Below are 23,402 nucleotides of genomic sequence, written 5' to 3'. Positions count from 1 at the left end.
TTCTGGAGATGAAGAGGTCTATTTCATAAGGTTAAAAGGGTAAAGTCATACACACACACACACACACACACACACACATACACATACACACACATATATAAGTCATATATATATATTTTTAAAGATTTTTCAAATTTATTTGACAAACAGAGATCACGAAAGGGAGGGAGGAGGAAGCAGGCTCCCCGCTGAGCAGAGAGCCTGATGTGGGGCTCAATCCCAGGACCCTGAGATCATGACCTGAGCCAAAGGCAGAGGCTTTAACCCACTGAGCCACCCAGGCTCCCCTAGTATAGACATTTTAACAATATATAGATATATATATGAAGCAAAATCTTGTAGAATGAAAACTCTTTATTCCTTCTAGTGATTCTACAGATAGAAATTCCAGAGGAATCCAATGAAGCTGAAAAGAAGAGGGAAGGAAAAATATTGGATCATGAATATAGACTTAGAGAACTCAGAAACTTGACAGAGCGTAATAACATTTGTATCATAGGAGTCCCAGAAGAATAAGAAAGGGAAAAGGGCAGAAGGTTTATTTGAAGAAATTTGAAGAAATTATAGCTGAAAACTTCCCTAATTGGGGGAAGGCAACAAAACATCCTAATCTAGGAGGCACAGAGAACTCCCATCAAAATCAACAAAAACAGGCCAATATCAAGATATATAGTAGTAAAATTTGCAAAAATCCTGAAAGCAACAAGGGAAAACAAATCCCTAACCTTCAAGGGAAGACAAATAAGGTTAGGAGCAGATCTCTCCACAGAAATTTGGCAGGCCAGAAGAGAATAGCATGCTATATTGAACATGCTGAGTGGGGAAACTCTGCAGCCAAGAATACTTTATCCAGCAATTGTCATTTAAAATAGTATTGGAGGTCTTAGCCTCAGCAATCAGACAACAAAAAGAAATAAAATACATCCAAATCAGCAAGGAAGAAGGCAAACTTTTACTTTTCACAAATGACATGATACTCTATGGAGAAAACCCAAAAGATTCTACTGAAAAATTGCTAGAACTGATATATGAATTCAGCAAAATTGTAGGATACAAAATCAGTGTACAGAAATCTGTTACATTTCTATACACCAATAATGAAGCAGCAGAAAGAGAAATCAGGGAATCAGTACCATTTACAACTGCTCCTCAAACCATAAGATTCTAAGAATGAACCTAATCAAAGAGGTAAAAGATTTGTACTCTGAAAACTATACAACACTTGTGAAAGAAATTGAAGATGACACAAAGAAATGGAAAAACATTCCACACCTATTGACTGGAAGAAAAAAAACATTGTTAAAATGTCTATACTAGGGGAGCCTGGGTGGCTCAGTGAGTTAAGCCTCTGCCTTCCACTCAGGTCATGATCCCAGGGTCTTGGGATTGAGCCCCACATCAGGCTCTCTGCTCAGCGGGGAGCCTGCTTCCCCTCCCCCCTCTCTGCCTGCTTCTCTGCCTACTTGTAATCTCTCTCTCTCTGTGTCAAATAAATAAATAAATAAATAAATAAAATCTTTTAAAAAAATGTCTATATTACCCAAAGAAATCTTCAGATTTAATGAAATCCCTATGAAAATACCACTAGCATTTTTCACAGAGCTAAAACAAACAATCCTAAAATTTGTACGGAACCACAAAAGACCCCCAATAGCCAAAGCAATCTTGAAAAAGAAAAGCAAATCTGGAAACATCACGATTCTGGACTTCACGCTATATTACAAAACTGTAGTTGTCAAGATAATATGATACTGGCACAAAAACAGACATATAGATCTGTGGAATAGGGTAGAAAACCCAGAAATGGACCCACAACTATATGGTCAACTAATCATTAACAAAGCAGAAAATAATATTCAATGGAAAAAAAATAGTCTCTCAACAAATGGTATTGTATAGCAACATGAAGAAGAATGAAACTGACCACTGTATTAGACCATACACAAAAATCAATTCAAAATGGATGAAAGACCTATATGTGAAACAGAAAACCATTAAAATCCTAGAGGAGAACACCAACAACAACCTCTTTGACATTGTCCATAGCAAATTCTTGCTAGACAAGTCTCTGGAGTCAAAGGAAACAAAAGCAAAGATGAACTATTGGGATATTATCAAGATAAAAATTTTCTGCATAGCTAAGGAAACAAGCAACAAAACTAAAAGGTAACCTACAGAAGGGGAGAAGATATTTGCAAATGATATATCTGATAAAGGGTTAATATCCAAAATCTATAAAGAACTTATCAGACTCAACACTCAAAAAACAAATTACCCAGTTAAGAAATGAGCAGAAGACATGAACAAGAAGAAGACAAGAAGACTCCAGATAGCTAACAGACACAAGAGAAGATGCTCAACATCATTCGTCATCAGGGAAGCACAAATCAAAACCATGATGAGATACCAACTCACACCTGTCAGACTGACTAAAATCAACCACTCAGGGAATGACAGATGTTGGTGAGGAGGTGGGAAAAGGGAAACCCTCTTATACTGTTGGTGGGAATGCAAACTGGTGCAGCCACTGTGTAAAACAGTATGGAGGTTCCTCAGAAAGTTAAAAATAGTACTACCCTACAATCCAGTAATTGCACTCCTAGGTATTTACCCAAAGGATACAAAAATACTGATTTGAAGGCACATGAACCCTGATGTTTATAGCCACATTATCAACAATAGCCAAATTATGGAAAGAGCCCAAATGTCTATCAGTCCATTGACTAAAGAATGGATAAAATAGAGGTGGTATATATTTGTAATGGAATATTACTCAATCATCAAAAAGAATAAAATCTTGCCATTTGCAATGATGTGGATGGAGCTAAAGTGTATTATGCTAAATGAAATATGTCAGAGAAAGCCAACTATCACACGATTTCACTCATATTTGGAATTTAAGAAACATAACAAATGAACATGGGGAAGGGGAAAAAAGAGAAGGGATGCATAAAACTATAGAGAACAAACTGACGATTGCTGAAGGAAAGGTATGTGGGGGATGGGCTAGATGGCTGGTGAGTATTAAGGATGGCCCTTGTTGAGCTGAGCACTGGGTATTATATGTAAGTGATGAATCACTAAATTCTACTCCTGAAATTAATATTACATTATGTGCTAACTAGAATTTAAATAAAAACTTTAAAAAGTAAAGGCAATGTGTAAAATAAAAAAAAAAAATCCAGGGAAATCTAAACCATGAGAATTATTGAGTGAATTTACCAGAGTTATAAATATAAAATCAAAATACAAAGGTCAATTGTATATCTATATATTAGCAACATTTAGAGAGTAAAATTTGGGCGCCTGGGTGGCTCAGTGGGTTAAGCCGCTGCCTTCGGCTCAGGTCATGATCTCAGGGTCCTGGGATCGAGTCCCACATCGGGCTCTCTGCTCGGCAGGGAGCCTGTTTCCTCCTCCTCTCTCTCTCTGCCTGCCTTTCTACCTACTTGTGATCTCTCTCTGTCAAATAAATAAATAAAATCTTTAAAAAAAAAAAAAAAATAGAGAGTAAAATTTGAAAAACTATCACAACCGCATCAAAGTATCAAAGAGATTGAACATCTAGCAATACATCTAAGATGTGTAAGACCTCCATATTGGAAATTATAAAACTTAATTGAGAAGCATTAAGAAGATCTAAATAAGTATGGTAAAGATATAGACCCTTTCCAAATAAGTCTAGAGATTCAAAACAGTCCCAGTTTAAATTGCCACAGAGTTTGGCTTTTTGGTAAAAACTGATAAAATCTAAAATTTGTATGGAAATGCAAAGGGCTAAGAATAGCTAAGGCTATTTCAAGGAAAAAAATGAGAACTTATACTGCTAGATTATATGACAGCTTATTATAGAGTTGTAATAATACTAGGGCAAGGGTATTCAAAAGGCCAACGGAACAAAATAGAGATTCCAAAAATAGACCTTCTCATACAGAATTACTTGATTTATGGCAGAGGTGGCATTGAAGACTGTAGAGAAAGAACATTCTTTTAAGTAAACTGTTCTAGGACAATTGAATATCAATAAAGATGAACATGAATCTTAACCCTCTAGTTCATACCGTACACATTAATCAATTCCAATTAGATTATAGAGATAGATATAAAAGTTAAAGGAATCAAGTTAATGGAAGATAACATAACATCTTCATGATCTTGGGATAAACAAAGATTTCTTAAAGCACAAAAAGCATTGACTGTAAAATTGCGGGGAAAGGTGATACATTAAAAATGGGAATTTCTGGCCATCAAAAGACAAAGGCAAACTACAGAATAACTGACAAAGGACCTATTTCATCTAAGGAACTCTTACAAATCAATAAAAGAGAAAACCAATTAAAAAAATCAAACAACTAAAACAGACACTTTCCAAAAATTATATGAAAAGGTGCTCCACCACATTCTTTCATTCATCAGTAAAACACAAACCAAAATGAAAGTGGGATATCCCACCCATCAGAATGGCAGAGATAAAGAAAACTGACAGTCCTATTTATTTGCAAGGATGTGAAGCACCTGGAAAACTTATGTGTGTTGCTATGGGGATTGTAATTGTCGCAAGGAACTATGTGTTTGTAAATATCTACTAAAGCTGAGCATACGCAAACTCATGACCCAGTAATTGTATTCCTGGGCATATTTCCAACAAAACTGGGTAAACATGTGCTTAAGAAATAGTGACATTGTTCTTATTGCGAAATACAAAAAACAATCAAGTGTCCATCAACAGTAAATGAGTAAACTAGTATTTTCAAACAATAGAATGCTATATGGCAATGAGAATGAACTCATATGTGGAATTCAAGAAGCAGAACAGATGAACATAGGGGAAGGGAGGAGAAACTAAAACAAGATGAAATAAGAGATGGAAACAAACTAGAGAGATTTAACTATAGGAAACAAACAGGATTGCTGGAGGGGAAGTGGATGGAGAGATGGGATAATTGGATGATGGGAATTAAGGAGGAGGGCACTTGATGGAATGAGCACTAGGTGTTACATACAACTGATGAGTCACTAAACTCTACCTCTGAAACTAATAATACACTGTATGTTCATTAATTTATTTTAAATTAAATAAACTTTTAAAAAAGAGTGAACTCGTTACAAACAACATAAATGAATCTCACCATTGTAATATGGGGTAAAAGAAGCTATACAGGCGTAATTCCATTAACTTAAAATTCAAAAAACATGCAAATTGAATCTGCATTTTTAGAAGCTAAGGTAGGGTTATCTTTGGAGATGGCTGAGAGAGGGTCTCTATCATTCTGGTAATAGTCTTTTTCCCCTAGGATGTGTTTACACAGATATGTTTACTTCCTGTGATTTATTGAGTTCTGCACTTAGGATACGTGTCATTTTCTGTGTCAATTCATATTTCAATGAAATTTTATTTGAAATATAAATATAGATATACATTTTCATTTCAAATATAAATGGTCTTTAACTTTTCTCTAAAATATTCTCCAGTAATAGAACAGAAATATTTAAGTAGTTACAACAACTTAACAGATCTGAAAACATTCTCCAGTAATAGAAAATAGTGATTTTCTTTAAGAATTGAGAGATGGGGTGCCTGGGTGGCTCAGTCAGTTAAGCATCTGCTCAGGTCACGATCCCAAGGTCCTAGAACCGAGCTCACTGCTCCTTGGGGAGTCTGCTTCTACCTCTCTCTTCCCCCCACCCCAGCTCTCTCACACCATCTCTCTCTCTCTCTTAAATAAATTAAAAATCTTAACAAACAAAAAACAAAATGAGAGGCATGCAAAGCCCCCAAATTTTATGTCCATAAAATCATAGAAGTCCGTAAAACATGCCAATTAGTATGTGTAGTTTTTAGTGCTTATTTTTAAAGTAAAAGAATATATGATGAAACTAAACTTCTAGTGTGAGAGCAACAGAAAGCAGTCTTAAAAATGCAAGGCTCTACTTATGAGGTCTTTCTGAAGAGCTAACTGCAGAAGAACTTCTTTCAGCCTAAAGATCAATGCAGAAATTTTAGCAAAAGGGCTGATGATGACCATTGGATGTATTTCATTATAGGTCTAAGACCAAAACAAAAACAAAGATACATGTGAAAGAAAAAATATTTTGTCAAAATAGAAATAACACATCTTTTAAAATGGGAAGAGAAAAGAAATAAAAGGGAAAAGTATTACCAAATTAAGCCATATGATATGCTGATCAACAGGCATTTTTGACCTGCAAAGACAGCAGGTTAGTATGGCTCAGTTGAAGGGAAATGCTCATATATCACAACATGGGTAATAGGTGGAAGATTTACAATATCATTTGAAGCTGATAAGCCAAATAACAGAAGTCTGTACGACAAAAAGAGACTAAGAGCATTATAAAAGATATGAGTATAAAATTACCTACTAGGAAAAAAAGCCACACAAGTCTTTCTAAATAACACAATCATTTTTTGAAGCAAACGCCATGTATATAACACCATATACATTTGCCCATAAATGCAAAAAAATACATTCGGGAATATAACGTAAAATAACAGACTTAAAGCCAAATGTATCAGTCATATCATTAAATATGAATCATTTTAACTCAAAGGAAAATGATTTTTACATTAGCTCATGAAAAGAAACTCAAAATCTATGCTATATGCTATAGTATATATAGAAACGCACATAAAACAAAGTGTTTCAGAAAGCTAAAGCTAAAAGCACAGGCAGATAGTGACTACCTGTAAAGCAGGTAGAGAACAGTTGTTCCAGAAAGCATTGTTGAAGAGCCATATACCCTTTCCGTCCTCCCCTTACTTCCTGTTATTTTTATTAATGTTATTGTTGTTTTTGTATTGGGAAGATTTGCAGTTTGATGAATTCTGTTCTGGTGCGGCCTCCCTGTCTCACACCACCTTTCTAAATTCAACCATTATCAAGCAATTCAATCCAACCCAATACATATGTATTAATCGTGCCATGTAGGGAAGGGACTGCTAGCAAACCAATAGTTGAATAACATGGTTCCTACCTTCAGAGGAGTAACAATGTAATTTCCAAGAGATAAGAGATAGTGGGTTAATGCCTTAGGTCATGATCTCAGTTGGGATCGAGGCCCGCATATGAAAGGATCTCTCTCTGTCAAATAAATAAATAAAATCTTTTAAAAAAAAAAAAAAAAGAAAAAAGAAAGGATGGCTAAGAAAGGAAGCCAGTGACTAATAGTAGTAACTCATCCACACTGGAGGGGGAAGGTGATGTTTCCACACCAGTGGCTTCAGGAGATCAGAGTGTATGGGGACCTGAACACAGCTGCATTCCTTTTCCCAGCAACTCCAACGTTCTCTCCTATCAGCCACGTGGCTTCAGGCCTTAAGGGCAGCTGGATATAAATGAGCCCTGGGGCTCTGTTGGGAGTTAAGCTGAGAAGAGAGTAGAACCAGGCAGGCTGGACTGTGCTGGGAGATCAACAGAACTTGGAGAAAGTACCAAAACAGAAGAGCCTGGATACTGAGATCTAAGAATGAGAGCAGGAATCGTTTATAAACATCCAGAGGATGGTTCTAGAAAACCTACCATGACAATAATGAGAGTCTCAAAAGGAGAAGACAGGGCTAATAGAGAAGACATAATAATAATAATAATAATAATAATAATAATAAAACTAGCTAAAAATTTCCTTGAGATGAAGAAAGAACTCATCTAGTTTTGTGCTGTTTAAAGTAAAAGGTCCACATATTTCCAAAACTTGCTTGAAGAGAAAACTGGCCCAGCGTACTTGGTAAAAACACAGACCACTGAACCCCAATCAGATTCACCAAATCAGAGTTTTCCTTGGAACCGGATTATGTTTATTAACAACCAACTCAAGAGTTTCTTATCATTAAGAAACTTAGAAAACACTGGATCTCTTTTAAACTCCTCAAACCTTACATAGTGCTTGAGTGGCTCAGTCATTAAGCATCTGCTTTCAGCTCAGGTCATGATCCCAGGGTCCTTGGATCAAGCCCTGCGACAGGCTCTCTGTTCAATGAGAAGCCTGCTTCTCCCTCTCCCATTTCCCCAGCTTGTATTCCCTCTCTCATTGCTTCTCTCTCTGTCAAATAAGTAAATAAAAATCTTAAAAAAAAAAAAAACCCTTCAACTTTAATATGCATACAAATAACCTAAGTTCTTACTAAAATGCAGATTCTAATTTAGTAGTACTGTGATGGCCCAGGGACTTACATTTCTCACTATTCTTGAGTAGTTCAGGGGCCAAGACTAGTATTTCTTGCCATAGTTAGAGATGAGATGCTTCTCATTTCACTTTCTGGTGCATAATATTAATATATGAAAAAGAAAAGGAAAAAAATCTCTACATCAGTTTCACTTAGAAAAATGGATGTAAAAATGTTAAATAAAGTTGAATCCAGCAATATATCAAAGAAATAATATAGCCTTTACCCAAGCAGATATTGTGCCAGGAATGCTAGGTTGGGTCGAGTGTTGGGAAATCTATTCATTTAATCCATTATGTCAACAAATTAGTGGAAAAAAAAATTACACAATCATATCAACAGATCCTGAAAAACGCATTTAAAAATAAAAGAAATTTATAAGACATTCATTTAAAATTTTCTAGGTAAAATAAAGTAGAAGGAAACTATTTAAACATAAGAGCCTATTTAGCAAATTTAACAACAAATATTCTCCTAAATAGTAAAAATTCAAAGTCATCTTAATTTAAATTCAGAAACTATACAGAAATACCTCTTATCACCAATGTTAATTAAACATTGTCCTAGAAGGTAAAGGAAATTCAGTGAAACAAAAATATGCTAATGATGTGATTGAAAACGCAAAGAAAAGCAAATAAAAAGCAGAATAAATACAAAATTCAATAAAATGATGAGGATACATACAAAGAAAGACACTCATACACACAAACATAAATACATATACACAGAAGACAATGGGTTTTCTTTGATCTAAAATAAAAAAAGAAAAGTATTTCATTTAAAATATAAACAAAACCTACAAAATATATGGAAATTATGTACCAAAAGACTGGATCTATTTTAATCAAAATTATAAAATCTTTTTGAGAGGTATAAATAAGACTTGAATAAATGGAAAGGCATACCATGTTCTTAGATTAAAAAATATATATCAAAAATGTCAATTTTGTCAAAATTCAGTAAGTTTCACACAGTTCTAATTAAAATATTACTGCAGTTTGTTTTGTTTAATTTTTAAATTGAATTTAAAATTTAAATGTGATGTCTAAAAATGGATTTTAAAAAGCATGAAATGAGCATCCAGATGAACTTGCCTTACCAGATATCGGAATATTTATTCCTGTATTAGTCAGGATAAGCTATAACATGGTGAGTAACAAATTAATCCCCAAACCTAGTGCCTTAATACAACAAAAATTCATTTCCTACTTATACTACATGTCCAAAATGGCCAGCAGCCTAGCTTATACAGTCACTTGGGTACTCAAGGTAATTAAGGCCTGTCTTCTTGTGGCTGCATCATTTGGGACTTGGTGGAGAGAATCCATGGGGGAAGTCTCTCTCTTTCTCTCTCTCTCTCTCTCTCTTACACATACATACACACACACACTCTTCTATGCTTCAGCCTAGTAGTGACACACATCATTTCCACTCACAACCTATTGGCTAAATTAGTCTCTTCCTAATTGCAAGGAGGCTAGGCAAAGTAGAAGATGATATTAATCAAATACATATATACATATATACCTGGTATTGCTGTAGGAATAGACAAATGGATCAGTAGGAAAGACTGGAGAATATAACTATTAAATCACATGTATTTGTAAATTTAATCTATGACATGGATAATGGTTTAATTAATATGAAAAAATAATTTATATAATACACAATAACAAACTGCAGGTGAACTAAAAACCTTATTGGAAAGAAAGGAAGGAAGGATGGATGGTTGGATGGATGAATTGATGGATGGAAAGAAAAAAAAAGAAAGAGAAAAGAGAAATAGGAGAAAGAGAAAGGAAGAAAGAAAAAGAGAAGGAAGAGGAAGGAAGGCAAGCAGGAAGGAAAAAGATAGGAAAGAAGAAAAGAAAGAACTGCCAAGAAAACCCACGATGGAAAAAAGCCAGGATTTTGTAAGACTTTTTTTAAACCAAGACTTGAAAACTCAAGTGCTACTAAAGTAAATACAGACAACATAAAAAATTGTTTAAGTTTTTATGACAAATACATTAATTCAAGAGATAAATAATAGCATTAGAGAAATACTTGAAATATTAATAATAGGCAGTGTTTATATCTATAATATACAAAGAGCTCTGAGAAAAAGGTGACTGGAAAGCAGTCTAACAGAAAAAGGGACAAAACATGTGAATAGACAATTTATGGAAAGGAAAATCCACACAGCCAAAAAAAAAAAAAAAAAAAAACTTAGAAATTCAAATTTTCTAATAGGAAAATAAACACTATGCATTAGCAGTGTTATAACATTTTACATATTTTAGAATGGAAAAGCTTAAAAGAGCTCTAATACCCACTACTGGAAGCAGTTATGAGAGATCCAGGGTGGAAGAGGACTTCCCTTCGAGAAGGTTCCTTCTTTGCAACCTGTCTAAATAAGTGCGAGCTGTGCTCCCCCAGACATCACTGGAGTTTTCTCTTCAGGTTTAGGGGTGCAAGGTGAGGTTCATATACATGCTGAAATTCCAGGCTTCAGCAAAACTAAAATGAACTGGCAGATTTTAGCCTGGCATCAATCGGTACAATCAATTTGTAAACCTTAAAGCGTTTCCTGCCAGATGTTTTGCTTGCTCCCCTAAGAGGCGCGTAACCAGACAGGACTAGTGCGTAAACGCAGCTCCCGGGAGAAGGCGGGCTTGCGCCAACAGCGAGCCTCAGCGCTGGGCTATGGTAACCATTCCTGTTCATGTCGCACAGTTCTGAGTTCCCGCAGTGAAAGGAGCGGAGGGCGCGAGGGAGACAGAGGAACAGATGGCCTCCGAAGGTTCGAACCGTATCTCCTGGGCACTCTGGGCGGGAAAGCCTCCAAACTTGAGCCCATCTCGGCTTCTCCAAAACGGTTCGCACCCACCGACAAGCATTTCCCACCTCCTCCCTGCGTCCGACTCCAGCTCCGCGGTTTGAAATGGCATTGGACTTGCATATGAGGCCTTGAAGTCCGCCGGGGGCCGAGGAGGTGGCTAGAAAAGGGGGACAATACTGCCCTCCCGTCCCTATGCAAACCCGCGAGAGAGTAGGGGAAGGAACCTCCCACGCCGCCCAGCCTGGCACTAGCCCGCAGGCCCCCCAGGCGCAGAGGCAGAAGCTCCTAGGTCCTCGGGTGGTAAACTCGAGGCCGCAGTGGGTACTGGCAGAGGGCCCAGAGAGGCGCGTCTGAGCGACACACTGCTGATAGGTGGCTGCTGCGCTCACCAAGCTTCCTAGGGAGCCCAGCCCAGTCCCGGCTGTCTGCGCAGGGGGCTCAGCTGGAGAGCTCAGCTGGAGCTTTTCATGGACCTAGGGGCCAAGTCATCGAGGAACCTGAGGAAGGTATCCCCAAAGCTTAGAGTCTATCATTGCCTCCCCAGGGGAATCGGTCAACCCAGAGAAAGGACCTTGGTGTTTGGGGGTATTTCCTAAACACGATCTCAGCAAAGTAGTTTTCCGGACACCTGGAACTGGGCATCGTCACCTCCTCTCGGTAGCAGCCAGGGCGAGCCCGTGGTACACTCGGGCTGGAGAGAGGCCCGGAGCGCAGCGCTGGCACGTCGCCCCCACATTTGCCCGACTCCCACAGCCACAGGCAGGCGCCTCTGCAGAGCTGTCGCAGCGCTCCGGGCTGCTCTCGCTGGAAGTTGTGTGTCTATCATCGGTACAGCTCTTTCGCAAATCCTTCGGTTCCGTGGTTCATTCAGCCTGCAGACGCCGTCCGGCTCAGTTACTCCGAGGCCACCTGGCGCCCCCTCGCGGAGTGTGTGGGGCGCCCGGCTTGAGGATTCCCACAGCAGGTAGCCGCAAAAGGCGAGGTGGCTGCGTTGGTGGAATGAGACGGTTGCCAACAGCTGGTTCAGCTGCGGCGCTGCGCACCAGGACTGGCGGGTGCGCAGCCCAGGTACTGCCCCTTCGCGGTGACGTCTCTGCAGAGGGTTATAAAAGCCTCGCGCGCAGCCTGCCGAGGTTCTGCTAACTCCCGAGCCAAGCAGGACCCGAGCCAGACAGGCGCCTGCGAAGCTGCAGGCGGCGGCGGCGGCGGCGGCGGCGACAGCGCAGCAAAAGCAAAGGAAAAAAATCACCAGACGGACCAGGGGCCCCAGAATCCCCGCCATAGACTCAGAACTTTTCAGGTCATGCTGTGACGAACACTCTCCCCTTCGCCCCCAAGTCCTCCTGCAGAACAGGGTTTTGCATTTCCCGCTGCAAGCAGCGGGAACAGCAGTTGCAAGCAGCAGCAGGTGCAGATAAGCGGGGGTCTCCTGCTTCTCGGAACCGTGACCCGTGGAATTCCTTTCCTTTTTCCAGTCCCACGCAATAGAGACGCTGTCTCCGGATTTCTGAACTCAAATGCTTCCTGACGCTTGAAAGTGGAGGAATTCGGAACCACAAGAGGCAGACCGCGCGCATCTAGAAGCATTTATCTTTTGAGCGCCAACTCTCCTGCTTGCAAGGAAAGAGTTTTGCCCAGAAAGAGCCTGTAGCCCTCCTGCTTGGTTAAGCACGACCCCGACCCCCGGGGCGGCTTAACCACTTAGTGGAAGAATGGATAACGTCCTCCAGGTAGACTCAGACCTCTTCCCAAATATCTCCACCAACACCTCGGAGCCCAACCAGTTCGTGCAGCCGGCCTGGCAAATAGTCCTTTGGGCAGCTGCCTACACGGTCATCGTGGTGACCTCTGTGGTGGGCAATGTGGTGGTGATGTGGATCATCCTGGCCCACAAGAGAATGAGGACAGTGACTAACTATTTCCTGGTGAATCTGGCTTTCGCAGAGGCATCCATGGCCGCGTTCAACACAGTGGTGAACTTCACCTATGCTGTCCACAACGAGTGGTACTATGGCCTGTTCTACTGCAAGTTCCACAACTTCTTCCCCATCGCTGCTGTCTTCGCCAGCATCTACTCCATGACTGCTGTGGCCTTCGACAGGTGAGCCTGCCCTTTGTGGAGAAGGGAGAAGGTGTCCATAGAGGACCATAGCTTTGCTGGGAGCTTCGGGGTTGCACTGTGCCTGGATCAAGGTGGTGATTGGTCACCTGTACTCTGGGGTTTTCCTGACACCTAACTGAGTCGTTTGTGCATGCGGGACTTTCATCTTATCTCACCATTTCCTTATCTATTTCCTTTTTCCTTTTCTCCTTTTTGTTCATAGCCAGTCTCCCTTTCTTCACACACCTCCTTCATCCTTCATTTAGTCCTATTTTCTTCACCCCTCCTGCACTCATCTCTTTGACACTTTCCTTTCCACTCCTGCTTTGCTTCTTTCCATATATTCATCCTCTCATTTACCATGGAGGCCTGAAGGGGATCCCCAGGTGTTGGCCAGGGGACTAGCCCTTGGCTGGGGCTTCATTAATCCTTGCAAGCCTACTATTTTGCTGGGAAGCCTCTTGGTGCTTTCCAGTTTTAAGTATGTCTAAGCAAAATTTCTCATTTTTCACTTTTTCCTGGACATCCAGAGATTTTTCTGCTCCCGCCTCAACTCTCCAATATTATTTGTATGTGAAGAGCATTTCATTAGAATCATAAAATACTCAGGATTCTAATTTGGCTCTGTCTATGCTGCTAGGAGCTCTCATTCAGGCATGAGAGGCAGCGAGGCTATTCTTCAGGAACTCCACAGATAGGGACCCAGAGAGCTGACCCAGGAGCTTTTCTAAATTTCTTTTGTCATGTAAGGTCAATGCTTTTAACCTGCCTGTATCCACAGAGAAACGTGCTTGGCAAAGGCAATTGAAAGCTCTTTCTTTCCTACAACTAACTAAGGGTTTCTGAAGCTGATTGAAAATGAAAATGTTGGCATTTTCAAATACTGGGGCTAACATTCTGGAATGAATGGCTCCTCAGGTGGCAGGATGGAAAATTGATTATTAGAGCACAGCTTTATCTGCATTGACATTTTTGTGGGTGCTATAGATCTCTAATGTATGTATCTATGTGTACACAAGTATTAAATGCTTACCTGGGATATAAAGGGATGTTGAAAACACCTGCCCCTGTGATTCTGAAATGGGTTCTTTCAGTGGCCTTGCTGAAATCAATGAATTATGAGAAAACCAAAGAAGGACCTAGAAGAAATGTTCCCCCCTCCAAAAAAAAAAAAAATCCCAAACTACTAAACTCTTTTGGCATAAAGATTATCTATCATTTGATTTGAGGTCTTTTTCACCTTCTGTAGTCAATCAGAGAAATGTTTCCAGCTTTTGCAGTGGTGTCCAAATACTGATTTCTAAGTTCCATAGACATCTCCTTTATGCAACTCTATGTGCTTGATTGATATGTTGTGTGTAAAACAGGTTGTGGTGAGCCGATTTACGTTTTAGAAGTAGAAGGTAAACCAATTACTCAAAATGGTAATGAAATGAATTCTTTTGTAAGTTTATCTTTTATGGTACTTTAATTTTCAGATATTAAGTTTGTTGAAAGTGAAGTATGCCTATAAATCTTTCTGCACTGACTTGCTCCTTGACTGCACAGCAAACCCTTACATTTAGAAAACCCAGAGCATGATATATGACTGAATACAGGTGCAGTGAAACCTGCTGTGATTTCAGTCTTGATGAACTTTAAATTAGAGGGAAAGTTGGTATTTTAAATGCACTTGGGCCTTGTGTGAGTTCAAGGGAGCCCTGTCAGTCCGTGTACACCTGAGCATTCAGTAGTTGATGGAGCACCAGCAGGCAGCCCTCTTGCTTCAGCTTATACAGAATTGCCATGTTCCACAGCCATGGGCTTTCTCTTTGAACTTAGAAGGCAAGAGTCAGAAGTCAGGGTCAAAGTCTTCACACCGGAATAGATAGGGAGCCAGATTTTGGCTGCCTTGACCCTGACATCTCAGGCACCATTGTTCTTTCTCTCTAGGCAAACCCAAGGCAAAGCAGGACCCTGACCCTGCATGATACCTGCTCAATGAGGAAATGACAGCAGTGAGAAATGTCCCCAGGTCCCTAATATACAGACACACCTCAGGGAGATTATCAATATCATGCTCAAGGTTAGATTCAAGGTAGAGTTTGGGATTAGGGTCCAGGGCTCTGTCTCCAAGTCCTCCAAGTGCTCCTTCTATTTTGCCTTGCTCAGCCTCATGAGCACAGTGAATTAATTTCCCCAGTCCCTGTGATGGGGGTAGCTCTACTGCATTTGTGGTTCATCCACTCTCTCCCAAGAATGTTTTAGAAAGGAAATGGGCTGTGGGCTCTCTCTGTATGAGTTTTCTCTCCTTTTTTTCACCAAGTCAGGGCAAACTTTAAGGAAATGGTAAATTGTCTTTTTGTATGCTCCTTGAATTTTTAACAGATAATGTCTGAGTCAAGTCTTTAAAAACAAAAGCAGCATGTTTTTCCTGATTATAATATTAAACCTGTTCATTGCAAAAACTTGGGAAATATGAAGAATATAGGCACAAAAGTACAAATCAATTATTACTTCACCATGCAAAAATAACACTTGTTAACATCCGAATTTCTCTTTTATGACTAATTACACTACATAATTGAGGTCAGATTCTGTATAATTTTGCAGCATACTTTTTTCCTGTTGATAGTAGTGGAAAACATGAATAATGTTTTCCCATGTTATTAACTACTGTTAATAACTGTTGGGCATTTATGTGGCTTCTAAACTTTTTTGCCTAATGGTTAATGCACTAATAAACATTTCTATATGATAATTTTTTTTTTGCTACCTTGATTATTTCCTTAGGATAGATTCCCAAAAGTGGAATTACTGAGTCAAATGAAATGAATTAAGGAAAAAACCTTTTTTCTCCCAATTTTAAGGAATTGTAAACTCTGAGCAAAGTGAAGAACATATCCGCTGTCTTATTTACTTTATGTCCTCAACACAAGGCAGAGTGCCTGACACCTAACAGTCACTACACATTTATTAAATAAGTGAATGAATGAATAAAACAATACATCTTCCCAGAAGAACATTTGGAAAATACATTAAGTTGTAAAGAAAACATAAAAAGTATCTACAATCCCGCTACTGACAAATAACCAGTTAAAATTCTGGAAAGCTAGCTTTTTCTTTCTTTCTTTTTTTTTTTTAATCTTACTATTTATATTTATTTATTTTAAGATTTTATTTATTTATTTGACAAACAGAAATCACAAGTAGGCAGAGAGGCAGGCACAGAGAGAGGGGAGGCAGGCTCCCTCTACCAAGCAGAGAGCCCGATGCCCAGCAGAGAGCCCAGGACCCTGGGATCATGGCCTGAGCCGAAGGCAAAGGCTTTAACCCACTGAGCCACCGAGGTGCCTCTATACTGGCTTTTTCTATCTGTGATATTTATGCCACATATAGTTACTCATGCTTTTAAGGATGAATTTTAAATCATAATAAAGCAGTTTCAATAGCTGCTTTTTGGTTTTTGTTTTATTTTTTATTCCTTAACATCATATCATGGGTATTTTCCATGTCATAAAATACTTTGCAAAATGGGATTTTTAATGGGTGCATTATACTGCAGAGCTATACGCATTTATTTTACCATTCCTCTATTTCTAAATATAAATTATTTCCATTTTTAATAATTACAAGTATCCTAGACATACATCTTCAAGAGCATCGCTTGTTCTTTGTTTGGAATAAACTTCTTTTTTTTTTAAGATTTTATTTATTTATTTGACAGGCAGACATCACAAGTACATGGAGAGGCAGGCAGAGAGAGAGGAGGAAGCAGGCTCTCTGCTGAGCAGAGAGCCCGATGCGGGGCTCGATCCCAGGATCCTGGGATCATGACCCAAGCCGAGGGCAGAGGCTTTAACCCACTGAGCCACCCAGGTCCCCTGGAATAAACTTCTTGATGTGGAATTGCTAGGTGAAACTGTCTTGGTAAACTGTGTCAGATTTCCTTCTAGAACCAAAATGTATACGTAGAAAAAAACCTTTAACTGTAAATTGTAGTACTAATTTAATTCTTTTCTGTTATCTTTCCATAGAATGGGGAACGAGATGGGGAGGGGTCTTCTTCTGACAAAAAAATACTTATTTACTGAAGGCAATGGATACCTAGAATTAAAAGTTGCAGAGACAGGGGTATTCGGATGGCTCAGTCAGTTGAGTATCTGACTCATGATTTTGGTCAGTCGTGATCTCAGAGTTGTGATTTCTGGGTCATGATCTTAGAGTCGTAAGATCGAGATGGAGCTCTGTGTGGAGCCCCAAACTCAGTGTGCAGTCTGCTTAAGATTCTCTCCTTCTCCCTCTGCCCATCCCTGCTCTGCTTGCAGGTTCTCTCTCTCTCTCTCTTTCAAATAAATAAATAAATAAATATTTTTAAAAAATGGTTGCAGAGACAAATATACCTAAACAAGAGCAGGTCTAGCTCTAATTAAACTCCAAAAAACACCAGGGATTTCACTTTTTGAAAGTCTGTAATTTCTCCCACTTAAAATGAAATATAAAAACTTTTCCCTATTAGAAAAATTAAAAAGCACGTGTGATGTTTCAAAAAATTGGGAGTTGGAGGACACTGAGGTGACAACTCCACTTTGCAGGGACCCGTGATGGTTGCCGGCTCTAGTACTGCAGAACAGCCTCTAAGAAGGTAGGAGGGAGGCCAGTTTCAAAGCTCCACAAGAGGGACCGAAGAGGCAAAAGGCAGCCTGACTGGGAAACAAACACACAACAACAGGAGGCTCGGAAAGCACTGGACTGGTGACACTGCTTTTCCACCTGGAAGGGGCAGGTGTAATTTCAGCGATTTGAAAGGAAAGGATTACTTACTCCTCAGACTTACATTTGAGTGAAAGGAGACATCTAAATTATGATTGTCTCTGAACAATATGAAATATGGTAAGGACCAAAAATACAGTTGCCCAGATAGGTAATGGTGAAGACAAAAGGAGTAAACTCTCTGAGAGAGTAAAAGAAGATCCAAGAGCAAAGAAATACATAAGTAACAGAAACTTCCCACGGTTCTGTGGTATCTATCCCACTCTCCCAGTCACACTCAGCTACAAGTTCAAATAGCCTGCTTTCCAGGTCTCCACGAGACCTGCAGTTTGTCCTTGAACCCCACCTTGTTGGTTAGACTTGGATCCCATTGTATATCTCAGATTAGTTCTTCACTACCGAGAGGTCAGAAGGATTTTAGAATCCTTTGCACATATTTAGACGAACCTTACAACCCATGACCAAGCATCTCTGTGACACTGAAAATGGTCATTCACTAGAAACGTGTCCACCACAACTGACCCTGTCTTTTCAAATCCAGAACATCAAATGTCTTGGGTTGACATGAATTGAACTTGAGCTTGTTATATCTTGGATGGGTCAGTTACGCTGGAGGACCTTTCCTGGAGAGAGTCAATGCCCTCTTACTCTCTGGAGCTGTCCCACTGTACTTGTCACATCCTGTTATTACTCATGGGTACTCCCAGTGTCCTGGAAGGTCAAGGACCTTGGTTTTTCCAAAAGCTGGCAGAAATATAGGTTCAATTGAAGGAAAATGCAGAGTAATTCTCAATGTATAGGTAAAATTTTTTAGAGAGGATGATAAAGAAAGGTGACATTCCAGATAAAAGAAACTGTTTGGCAGAAGCATGGAAGTAAAACAAACAAACAAACAAGCAAAAAAACTTTGTAAAAAGTTGCAAAACGTTTGGGAAGAATAACTGGCTGACTCCATTGAAGTGAGTTCACAAGTAAATCAGGGAATGAATGGAGAGATTGGTAGGAAGAAGATGGGTCCAGGTTTTGTTGGATTTGTTGTGAAAATACAACAATTAGTTGGAAATGCCCAACAAGCCACTTGAGATATGGGGTTAGAGACTGAGAAGCCAGGAATGAAAATGTAGATTTAGGAGTTTTCCAACCTAATGGCTTACTGGAGTTTGAAAGTGAAGAACATCTGGGCACCTGGGTGGCTCAGTGGGTTAAGCCTCTGCCTTCAGCTCAGGTCATGGTCTCAGGGTTCTGGGATCGAGGCCCGTGTCGGGCTCTCTGCTCAGCAGGGAGCCTGCTTCCTCCTCTCTTTCTACCTGCCTCTCCGCCTACTTGTGATCTCTCTTCTCTCTGTCAAATAAATAAATAAAATCTTTAAGAAAGAAAGAACATCTCTTCTACGTAAACATTTTTCCAGAGAAGAGGCGAAGAGGCCAAATACTCATGATAATGTCCTATCAAGCAATAGGAGGGGAAAAAAGAAGCAAAGAGATAGTGGAGGAATTGGGATATGTGGAGTGGCAAAGTGACTTGTTGGTTCTATTCATAGTGTCATTAGAATTCAAAAAATACCAGGGATTTCACTTTTTGAAACTCATCAGAGGACAGTGGATTTGGTAATTAGAGAACATTGGTGAGCTGTGATAGGTCATACCAACCAAGTATAGTAGAGAGGGATAAAATTAGATGGCAGTGAGGGGAATGGCCCCCTCCTCATCCATCCATCCATCCGTCCATCCATTACTGAGGACCTACCATATGCCAAATGCTGGTGCAGTAAAACATTGCCTTTGCCCTTGTATTCTCAACTTTGGGGATTGATAAAACTCATGAGTGCCATTATAACCCAATGTAATTAATACCATGCTGAGAAAGTTTGGACACAGAGGGAAGAACTGTCCTTGGGAATCTGGGAAAGACTTACTGGTAAAATAAAGAAAAGGAAGAGAAGGAGGGAAAAGAAGAGGGAGAGGAGGAGGAGAAAAAGTAAAGCATAGAGAAAACAATGTGGAGTTGGTATTTTTTTTAATTAACTTCAAGAACACTGGACTGGGAATTTTAATGATTTATTAGTGTTTGTCACTTGGAAACTAGAAAAGAGATCTCATGTTGGTAGAACTGATAATGATACCTCATATTTGCATGCTCTCTAATCTGTTTTCTCATTGAAACCTAAATAGCAATAGGGATTCTGTTTCTGCCTTGGAAAGACTATTAGAAACAATTTCTTTTAGCATTGTCCTCCTACTCTACTACCTCCTAGTTTAGAGACTCATGCAATTTGTATTCTTGTGCCTTAGACATCTGCCTACATATTCCTACTCAAGGTGGCTCTTGAGTGCTATCATCTAAGGAAAGCTGTCACTGAAGGCAGAAAAGTGATTTAAGGGTCCTACTGTGCCAGAGAGGATGTTAGAGACTCTTTAGATCATTTTCCACCCAAACAAAAATTCACACCCACAACCTTCTAGACTGGGCCATTGTAAGAATATTGAATTCTGCTTAAATATTTTACTCAACCTGTCTCATTTGTTAAACTCATTCCATTTTGAATCATTATAAAGTTATTCCTTTTGTTGAACTGAAATCTGCCTCTGATTATGTGCTACTCCTTTTAATATAATGCCTATTCTATGTGGCAGTCTTTTAATTATATCCCTTCTGAAGCTTCTCTATCCCTGGTTAACTATTCCTGGTTCCTTCATTTTTCATTCTCCTTAGGCTCTACTAGCTATTCCTGTTTGTTAATAGTCCTCTTCACTGAGAGGTTAACTAATGCCCAGAACTGAACATTACCCCATTACCATTACTCTGTCCAGCTTCATCTGCTATAGGACCAGCATCCTAAACCTGATGACTTTGTTCTCTTAGACTCAGCACAAGTACCATCTCCACTAAGCCTTCAAATCTCAATGAAGTATCCTTCCTACCTATTTTCATATTATTCATACAATTGTCTGTAACTTGTTGGTCTCTCCCACACCTACCTGCCCACTAGATTACTTTATAAGCACCATGAAAACAGGGATGCTTTATCCCTGTTCCCAGCAGCTATCCAGCTGCCTAACAGAGTAGGTATTTGTTACAATGTGTGGATAATGGTTGACTTGACTGTACCTCTGTTCTACACACATCAACCAAAATCTGAAAACCAGACCCAGTGCATCAGGCAGACATCAGAGCACACCTATGATGCTATGCCTTGAAGCAAAAGAAAATTTGGGCCAAATATATGCCTATCATAGAGTTCTGCTACACTATAGAACATTTGGTTCAGAACTTCCTGTTCTAGAATAACTATGTGTTCTAATTCATACTTACATTTTCCACACTCCACTGGAAGCCACTGAACCTGCACTCCACTGAACCCATTGGTTTCCTGACCCACACTCTGTCCCCAACAGATATTGCATCCCAGGAGAACAACTTCTAATCAAGAGAGGTGTTATCATTTCTACCTTACCTCCAGTCGTTCCAGGAATACTGGAAACTCACTTATTTTCGGACCCTTCTATGATTGTTGTCAACAGCCTGGCTTTCTCTCCAACACCCCTGCTAGCAACAGGAAGCAAACTTTCTGTTTTACTTGTCCTTCCTGAGTCAAGAAAAGCAGAAGCCTACCCTCCACCCAGCACTCCAAGTCCTGTCACAGTAGCTGTCTGAACATATAGCACATACTATATTAAAATACTGCAGACAGAAAAATTCCAGCAGACCACCCAAGAAAGTCATTGACATGGAATACAGACTGAGGAACTGGCTTCCAGTACCCAATCCTCCTCTCTTGTCACCTTGAGAAGCTATGATTCCAACTCATGGAAGGGGAAATATGAGGGTCTCTGGATGAGGAGTCCCCAGGCATGAAGAGATGCTTTAATGATGTCCTTAAGACATAAATCTTAGCTTGAGTATTAATGCAATACATGAAGCTCTAGGAAATTTGTCTAAGCAGCCCTGAGCCTGATGTCTTGTTACTCTCTTTTGTAATTCTGTACTTGATCTACTTTCCAATTCAGTATTATCACTATATTTAATATCTGGGACTCTTTATGGAGTGACTTTCTTGTCTTTTATTTAAGAATGTCTTTTAATGACTTTACATCTAACCTCTGATAATGGAGTTTAGTGTAGAAAAGAGCACAGGCAGTGGTCCTAGCAGTGCTTCTGCCATGTACTAGCTATGCAAATGGAGGTAAGACACTTACCTCTCTGGTCTCAGTTTCCCCATCTGATAAAAGGGATATAATAAAATACTCATAGACTATTGTTGCAAAGAGAGAGGGAGAGGGAGAAGTATGGCAATGTATGGGAAATTGCTGATTCATTGAAACTCAGTAAGAGCTCAGTTAATGGCTCTATTATGATCTATAATTAACACTGGCACACTATATATGTAGAATATACCTACTCTACATACCCATTCCTGTCTCAGTGACTCTTTAATTCCTTGTACATCAAGTATAACAGGGTGAAACATTTGTATCCCTGCCCCCCCCAAATTATAATTCAAAATCCTCCTAATTGAGAAAGCAAACCTGTTGCCAAATGCTTTCTAGCACCCTTACCCCCTGTGGAGATACACACTCTACCAGAAGCCTAGCATTTGGATCTAGTGCATTACAGTCCAGAAAAACTAAGTCGTTTTCATTTATACCACCTCCAAAACCACCCATTCACTTCCCACATCCTGTATGTTGTAAAATTACCACTGTCCCGTGGATATCATTCGAGTATTTAATGTCTGAGGGAGAAATGTCTGAAGGTCATAGCAAAACTGTGTAAGGGAGAAATGCCTAAGGATAATAGCAAAACACTCTTACAGCTGTACATGCTTTTAGTTGATATTCAGTTTGTTAAAGTTGTTTCTTTTGCCTTTGAACACATCTTATAAATCTTGGAAGTTTTGTTTTAAGCCTAGTTAAAGTGTTAAACTTTCACTTTCCCTTGTCCTTTGACTAATACTCAGTTAGCTCTTAAACATAAGAGGAAGTACTTCCTCCTAAATATTTTAACATTTTCAAACTTAATCAGATGATCTTACATATTTCTAATTAGCCACAGTTTTTTACAAACTTAAAAATCAAATAATCTTAAAAATGTAAACAGTACTTACAAAGATGATTATTAAAGTCCCTTAAATATTTCAAATCTAATACAAAAATTTAATACATCTGGTTTTCTTAAAACTCCAAAATCCCTTAAAACGACTTAAAAATAGAAGAAACACAATCTTTCTCAGGACTCACATAGTTCTGGTAAACTTAATAAATCAAGACTTCTAAATTTGGCATATTAAATTCTCTTACAGCATTTCAACCTCCTAAGAATTAAACTCACAAATAAATGAGGTTCTTATGAGCCTCTCAATATTGACTACAAAATTAATTCGTTAAATCCTCCTAAGTATTTCAATTAAAATTACAAATCTGGTAAGTCAAATTCTGTAATCTATCAGATTCTCACTTCCAATATATTAAAAACAAGTCACCCACAAATAATATATACTGATCATAAAACTCACTACTTCACACATACTTCTTACAGAGCAGCACCAT

The 23,402-nt window shown here is 39.2% G+C and overlaps 1 protein-coding gene across 4 annotated transcripts in view; it reads left to right on the top strand.

The window, feature by feature from the left end:
- The window catches only part of TACR1 (tachykinin receptor 1), a 170,005-nt gene that overhangs the window by 10,514 nt on the left and 136,089 nt on the right, over positions 1–23,402 (top strand). For 2 of the 4 annotated variants that reach the window (XM_004742278.2, XM_004742277.2), the window contains exon 1: positions 12,144–13,104. In XM_004742278.2, the coding sequence (XP_004742335.1) occupies positions 12,716–13,104 (389 nt within the window). In that variant the 5' untranslated portion in view covers positions 12,144–12,715. Of the gene's footprint in view, positions 1–12,143; positions 13,105–23,402 lie in introns of those variants that run through there. The other 2 variants (XM_004742279.2, XM_045079074.1) reach the window with 2 other exon arrangements.

Source organism: Mustela putorius, unplaced genomic scaffold (genome assembly GCF_011764305.1).
Source record: "Mustela putorius furo isolate JIRA1106 unplaced genomic scaffold, ASM1176430v1.1 tig00000281_pilon_pilon_pilon, whole genome shotgun sequence".
Taxonomy (NCBI): domain Eukaryota; kingdom Metazoa; phylum Chordata; class Mammalia; order Carnivora; family Mustelidae; genus Mustela; species Mustela putorius.
The sequence above is the reverse complement of the archived record's forward strand: the minus strand, read 5'-3'. Positions and strand labels throughout refer to the sequence as shown.